Source organism: Mobula birostris, unplaced genomic scaffold (assembly GCF_030028105.1).
Source record: "Mobula birostris isolate sMobBir1 unplaced genomic scaffold, sMobBir1.hap1 scaffold_2106, whole genome shotgun sequence".
Classification (NCBI taxonomy): domain Eukaryota; kingdom Metazoa; phylum Chordata; class Chondrichthyes; order Myliobatiformes; family Myliobatidae; genus Mobula; species Mobula birostris.
In genome coordinates this window covers 4072-11625 of record NW_027275154.1, presented here as the reverse complement: position 1 = coordinate 11625, position 7554 = coordinate 4072, and the positions used below count along the sequence as shown (strand labels likewise).

At 50.5% G+C, this 7554-nt stretch overlaps 1 protein-coding gene across 1 annotated transcript; it reads right to left on the bottom strand.

Moving 5' to 3' along the window:
* Window positions 1–6977, bottom strand: LOC140192678 (uncharacterized). Its single transcript, XM_072250197.1, has 5 exons — window positions 6761–6977; window positions 5031–5276; window positions 4134–4285; window positions 2100–2164; window positions 1–1075 (listed from the first exon to the last, which is right to left on the bottom strand). Exons 1-5 carry the CDS (start codon window positions 6975–6977, stop codon window positions 886–888), a joined length of 870 nt encoding a protein of 289 aa, XP_072106298.1. The 3' UTR covers window positions 1–885.
* Window positions 6978–7554: the final 577 nt, after the last annotated feature.

Sequence of the window (7554 nt, the reverse complement as noted above, 5' to 3'; positions counted from 1 at the left end):
ATTGCATTTTTTGTAATTGTCATTAATTGTACATATTTGCGCTGCAAAAGAACAAATTCGAGGCCGTTCAAATTTCAGATGATAAATGACATATCGATTCCAGAGGAATGCATCCGATACGAGTGGACAAGACAATTGGCACTCTGGTCTTCACCAGTCATGGCACTGAGTACAGGAGTCGGGAGATATCGTTGCAGTGCGACAAGCCGTCGGTGAGACCGCCCTGCTTTAGGAAAAATGCCATCGAGCTGCATAGAGTGTACAGGGAGTTCTACGGTGATATTGCCAGGACTCGGAGCACTGAGTTATGGAGAGAAGGAAGGGAAGGCTGGGACTTTATTTCCTGGAGCGTAGTTGTAAATTTGCAGACTTCCATAAACACAAGAGGGGCACAGACAGAGGAAATAGGCATAGTCTTTTACCCAGGGTTGGGTTATCGAGCACCGGACGGCGCAGGATTGAGGTGAGAGTGGACAGAAAGGAGAAAAAGAGAGAGAGACTCAGGGTGACGGAGGGTTTAGATAGAATGGGGAGAGAAGGGAGGGAGAGGGGTAGAGAGGCGTGAGGAAAAGAGAGAGAGAGGTGAAAGAGTTGGGTAGACGGAGCAGAGAAAGAGCGGACGGAGAAAGATCCAGGGATAAGGGGAACTGAACTGTTTAGAGAGACCGGTAGAGGGAGCGGAGAAGAGTGGTACGGAGGAAATGGCGAGAAAAAAGGGGATAGACGGGGAAAGAAGTATGTCTGTGTGTGCTGAGGAGAAAGGGGTTGCGACAAGAGGAGGAGGTAGAGTGGACGGGAGAGGCAGAGAGGGTGTGGTGGGAATTCAAAGGATTTAGAAGTGAGAGGGAAGAAGAGAGGAGCAGAAATTGGATGTAGTCGCTTGATTCATGTCGCCTCCACTGGCTGTTGGCAGAGATCGTGGATCTGTTCAGGAATATCCCGGATCAAAGCTGCTGACTTCTCGCACATGAAACGGCGATCACTATCGCAAGTGAAACCTTCTCTGTTCGGGTCGCAGCCTCCGCATTCTGACGTCCCCGAGGACACCTTAAACAGGAGACCCCAGGCCACATTCCTATCCAAGAAGGTTAGACAATTTCAACAGAGAAAAAACAGCTCCGGCAGACAACCCTAGCTGAGACCGTCCACAAGCTAATCCCATGAAGTCGCTCTCTCCTGACAGCCTTTGTCAGTCCCCAAACTCATCCCACTCATCCACTCTCTTCCCACCGCCCCGTGCCAGTACCCAGAGAGATACCACGGTCCCAATGTCTCCCTACAATCCTGTATTAGTCTCCAAATTAATCGCACTGACATAATTCTCCCCATAGCCCCGTGTCTCCACAAGTAATACCAAAGACCCGCTCTCTCACCACAGTCCTCTGTCAGACCCTAGAGGAATCGAACAGGACCACCCTCTCCCCCCGGAACTGCTTCACTCCCCGAACAAATCCCACTGTCACACCGTCTCCGCACAGACTTATGGGCGTCCAGAGATGAATCCCTCTCGTCAACACACTTGCCTCATCCCTGGGTCGGTCCCAGATTAATCCGATGCCCCTCCCTGTAGCCAGAGCTTTGCGTCAGTGTCCTAACATATCCCAGTGCACCGCGCTCACACCATAGCCTCACGTCCGCCTCCAGACTTATACCACTGGCGCCCTCTCTCGCACATCCGTTCGTCAGTTCGCAAACTAATCCCACCGCCCTGTACCGGTCTCCAAACTAATCCTGTTGTCCTACTCTCGCCCCGCAGATCTATGTCATTCACCAAACTAATTCTACTGTTTTTCACTCTATACACAGCCCGGCGACTATCTCCAAAATAATCCCACACTGCACCGCGCTCTCCTCCCCGACATCCGTCAGGACCAAAAAGATCCTTGTGTACTGATCTCTCCGCACTGCCCCCTGGCAGTTTCCGAAATATACCCACTGCCTTGTCCTTCCCCGACAAACACCGGCAGGCCTCAGATGTTCCGCTGGTACCACATTCTCCGAACAACCTCGTACAGTCTCATCGCAAACGAACCCCATTTTCACCCGTCAGGACTATGTCAATGCGCAACTCTCACCACACAGATCAGTCCAAATCTCACCCGTCTTTGCATTTTCCAATCCAGTACGCGTGGTTTCCGTACGCAAGGTTGTGGGATACAAAGCTCTGGAAAATTAAAATTGTTTGATTAACCCAAAGAATACAAAACAATTTACGGGGTTTCTCTCAGTTTATTACAACAGGTATTTGTGATGGGACGGTGTGGAGGGAGCTACACTCTATCTGCGGCCCCGGGATGGGCAAGGTTCCACACGGAAGGCTTATTCAGAAAGTCAGAATGGATGGGATCCAGCGAAGTTTGGCCAGGTGGATTCAGAATTGGCTTTCCTGCAGAAAGCAGAAGGTCGTGATGGAGGGAGTGCATTCGGGTTTGAGGGTTGTGACCAGTGGTCTCCCACCAGGATTTGTTTTGGGACACCTACTTCTCGTGATTTTTATTAACGACCTAGATGTGGGGGTAGAAGGGTGGGTTAGCAAGTTTGCAGACGACACAAGGTTGGTGGAGTTGTAGATAGTGTAGAGGATTGCCGAAGATTGCAGAGAGACATTGATAGGATGCAGAAGTGGGCTAAGAAGTGGCAGATGGAGTTCAACCCGGAGAAGTGTGAGGTGGTACACTTTGGAAGGACAAACTCCAAGGCAGAGTACAAAGGAAATAGCAGGATACTTGGTAGTGTAAGCGTGAAGATCTCTGGGCACATATACACAGATCCCTGAAAGTTGCTTCACAGGTAGATCAGTAGTTAAGAAAGCTAACGGACTGTTAGCTTTCATAATTCGAGAGATAGAGTTTAAGACTGGCGGGTACCGGATGCAGATCTGTAAAACTCTGGTCAGGCCGAACTTGGAGTACTGTGTCCAGTTCTGATCGCCTCACTATAGAAAGGATGTGGAGGAATTGGAAAGGATGAAGAGGAGATTTACCAGGATGCTGCCTGGTTTCGAGTGCATGGATTATGATTAGTGTTTATGGGAGCTAGGACTTTACTCTTTGGAGAGAATGAGGATGAGAGGAGTACAAGATAATAAGAGGAATAGATAGTGTGGATAGCCAGCACCTCTTCCCTATGGCCCTACTGCTCAATACAAGAGGACATGGCTTTAGGATAAGGGCTGTGAAGTTCAAGGGGGATATTAGAGGAAGGTATTCTACTCAGAGAGTGTTTTTACGTGGAAAACACTGCCTGAATCTGTGGAGGGGGCAGATACACTACTGAAATTTAAGAGACTACTGGACAGGTATATGGAGGAATTTAAAGTGGGGGGTTTATATGTGAGGCAGGGTTTAAATATCGACACGACGTTGTGGGCCGAAAGGTCTGTACGGTACTGTACTATTCTATGTTATATATGTTCTATTGTGTTCTGGGAAGATGCAGAATCACTCTGTGTCTGACCCTGCGAGTGTGTGATGGGACGGTGTGGAGGGAGATTCCCTCTGTGTCTGACCCCGGGAGTGTGTGACGGGACGGTGTGGAGGGAGATTCATTCTGTGTCTGACCTCGGAAGTGAGTGATGGGACGGAGTGGAGGGAGCTTCACTCTGTATCTGATCCCGGCAAGATGAGATGGGACGATCCAGTGGTATATTCACTCTGTGTCTGAACCCGGGAGTGTGTGCTGGGACTGTATTTTGGGTGTTCACTCTGTGTCTGACCCCGGCAATGTGTGATGGGACGGTGTGGAGGGAGATTTACTCTGTGTCTGACACCGGGAGTGTGTGATGGGAGAGTGTGGAGGGGATTCACTCTGTGTCTGACCCCGGGAGTGTGTGATGGGACGGTGTGGATGGAGATCCTCTCTGTGTCTGATCCCGGGAGTTTGTGATGCGATTGTTCGGGGGGAGATTCACTCTGTGCCTGACCCCGGGAGTTTGTGATGCGATTGTTCGGGGGGGAGATTCAATCTGTGCTTGACCCCGGGTGTGATGGTACGCTGTGGATGGAGCGTCACCTCTTGTCTGACTCAGGGAGTGTTTGCTGGGAGTGTATTGTGGGTGTCACTCTGTGTCGGGCCCCGGGGGTGTTTGATGATTCCTTTGTTACTGTGGGATCTTCTCGTGGTGTGACACTTACCTCTTCATCCTTTGAACAGATTTCGAGAAGCCTTGAGTCGAGTTTTAAACATTCTTGCACCGCTCTGGAGGAAGATGTTTCAAATGTGGATACGTAATAACACCGGTCTTTGTTTATGATCCAGTCCTTGGAACACGTTTGCTCTGGAAATTCTGAAAAAGTAGCAGTGAGAAACTGAGTGGATCTCTCTTCACACTTTCCCATCACACACACTCGGGGTGACAAAGAGAGTAAATATTCCGCCACACCGTCCCATCAGACTCTCCAGGGGTCACGGCACAGAGTGAATCTCGTACCACACTGTCCCTTCGCACACACCCGGGGAGAGACGCAGAATGAAGTTCCTCCCACAGCATCCTATCACAGATTCACAGGATGAGGCACAGAGTGATGTTCCCTCGACATCATCCATCACAGACTCTCCAGGCAGGCATAGATTGAGCTACCTCCACCCCCTCCCCTGATACACTCACAGAGTCAGACACAAAGAGATTCTCACTCCGCACCGTCGCATCACAGACTCGGGTTGTCAGACACAGAGTGTGCTACCTCCACACCGTCCCATCACAGAGCGCTGGATCAAGCATGGAGTGATTCTCACTCCACAGTGCATCATCGCACAGCCCGTGGGTCAGACCCAGACTGCAGTTCTCTCCACAGTCTCCCATCGCACACCCCCGGGGTCAGGCACAGAGTGATGATCCCTCCGAAACGTCATATCAGACACAGTTACCGGGTCAGAGGCACAATGTCCTATCCAGTAACTCGCAGAATCAGACAGTGACTGATGTTCTCGTCCCACCTCACGCTCCCGGGGTCAGAAACATAGTGAAGTTCCCAACACACCCTCCCTTCCCAGGGCACACTCCCGGGGTTAGACGTGGAGGGATGCTTCACCTCTGCTACTCGTCAGAAATTGGCAAATTTCACCCTTCGTCCACTTTAAAGTTCTAAGCGTCTTGTTGTGGATGGAGAAGTTGTTGCTGATAACAGAAAGATTGTGGACACAGTCGTAGTTGGAGAGTTTCAACTGATGGACCTGTTGTCGACATTGGGACTGTGTTCTGTTCATCTCCTGATACTGTTCCCAAAGTAGCTGGTATTTTATGTCGGAGGTGATCTGAGACTGACGAATCTGTGATACTGAGAGAGTTGGTCAAGGATATTTAGCGTTTACATTGACTTGTGAGACAGCGGTGCGGTGCTGGGCGGGTCGCGGTAATAGGTGTGTCAGTGTCACGGTGTGGTACTCTGCGGTTCATGCTGAGGAGCGTGTAGGTGTCACGGTGACGAGTGTTACAATGAGAATGTGATGGTTTCTTGTCCCAGTGGGAGGCGTACCGTGACACGGTACAGATCGTGTATGTGCCACGCTGAGGGGCTTGTCAATGTCAGGAATGAGGGGCGTGCCGGTTGACAGTCAGGAGCGTCGATGCCACCGTGAGGTGTGAGTCTGCGTCAGTATCGCAGTGATTGTTGTGTCCGCGTCACAGTGAGGGACATGTCGGTGTTGCGCTGACGGACAGTAGCAGCAGAGCAGCAGTCACTGGAGTTTCTGCGCAAAATGAAGGAAGTGCAAGGCAGATGTATTCCAAATGAGAAGACATTATCCAATGGAAGAAGAACACTACCGTGGCTGACAAGTGAAGGTAGAGCCAAAGTAAAAACAAAAGCAAACACAAGGAATTCTGCAGATGCCAGGAACTCAAGCAACACACATCAGAGTTGCTGGGGAACACAGCAGACCCAGGCAGCATCTCTAGGAGGAGGTACGGTCGACGTTTCAGGCCGAGACATTTCGTCAGGACTAACTGAAGGAAGAGTTGGTAAGATATTTGAACGTGGGAGGGGGAGGAGGAGATCCAAAATGATAGGGGAAGACAGGAGGGGGAGGGATGGAGCCAAGAGCTGGACAGGTGATTGGCAAAAGGGATATGAGAGGATCATGGGCAGGAGGCCCAGGGATAAGGAAAAGCTGGGGGGGGGCAAACCCAGAGGATGGGAAATAGGTATAGTCAGAGGACACAGGGAGAAAAAGGAGAGTGAGAGAATGAATATGTGTATATACATAACAGATGGGGTACGAGGGGGAGGTGGGGCATTAGCGGAAGTTAGAGAAGTCGATGTTCATGCCATCAGGTTGGAGGATACCCAGACGGAATATAAGGTGTTGTTCCTCCAACCTGAGTGTGGCTTCATCTTTACAGTAGAGGAGGCCGTGGATAGACATGTCAGAATGGGAATGGGATGTGAAATTAAAACGTGTGGCCACTGGGAGATCCTGTTTTCTTTGCTTCCACAGTGTTCCGATTATCGAGGTATCGGTCAGGGGGCTGTTGGTGTAATGATTTGGGGAGTGTCGATTTCAGGATGCTGTGCGTGCTGTTGTCACGGTACTTGATCTCGGTGTCACGGTGAGGTAAAATTCGGTGGCACGGTGAGGCGAATGTCCGTGACACCGTGTGGGCGTGATGGTGTTAGGGTGTGAGTTGTGTCCCTGTCAACGTCAGGGTAGTGTCTGTTTCACGGTGAGCGGCGTGCCCATGTCACTGTGGTGTTTTACGCTCACATTTCATTCCACTCTGCTTGCTTACAGTCTGACTCCTCCCGGAGCCCGTTCGACTCACCGTGGACCGAGAGTCCGGCCACTATGGCGATAAGGATGGACGTAACTAGGCAGAGTAGGCAGATCTTACGGGACGGTCTATTTCCGATGTTCCTTTTCGACTCCTGTTTCTGCACACCTGTAGACAGATCATTCAGTGTGTGCGTGAATTCAGCTGTGACTCCCTCTGGGACTCCCTTCCACCCACCATCCGCGCTCTCTACTTCCACCACGGTCATCCCTCACTCTCTCAATCTCATGTAGTGTCAGCTGTCTGCGCTGAGAGTCCAAATTCCTTGACTTTGCAGAGGCTGACAGGTGCCTGACGGATTCCAGAGATCAGTCAGATCTCCCCTGAGCCCCCTCCGCTCCGGAGAAATCAACCCAGGTGCCCGACCTCTCGTTGTAGCACATGCTAACGAATACAGCAGCGCACAGTTGAATCTCTCGGGGGGGCTACCGAACGCTTTGAAATCCTTCCGATAATGCGGTGACCATAACTGTCTGCAATACACCCTATTCAGCCTAGCTGGTGATTTTCATAAAGTTGCAATATAACTCCCCGACTAATAAAGGCAAAAATGCCATAGGCCTTCTTAACCACCACATTAAACTCTGTAGTCACGTTCACGGAGCTATGAACACGGACCCCACAATCTCTCTGCCCATCTTGGCTTTAATCGTGTGTTGTTTATTTCATACCAACGTGCAGCATTTTAGGTTTGTCTGGGTTAAACTCCATCTGCCATTTCTGCAACACGTATTTGCAACTGATCCAATCGCACTGAATTCTTTACCAGTTCTCCGTTCTCCGCA

Coding starts and splice junctions, on each gene's coding strand:
- LOC140192678 (XM_072250197.1), bottom strand. CDS start 6,977: ATGACCGTGGTGGAAGTAGAGAGCGCGGATGGTGGGTGGAAGGGAGTC. Junction 4,286..5,030: donor ATTTCTGACGAGTAGCAGAG/GTGAAGCATCCC, acceptor CTACTTTTTCAG/AATTTCCAGAGCAAACGTGT. Junction 1,076..2,099: donor ATTGGAAAATGCAAAGACGG/GTGAGATTTGGA, acceptor CTTCTTGGATAG/GAATGTGGCCTGGGGTCTCC.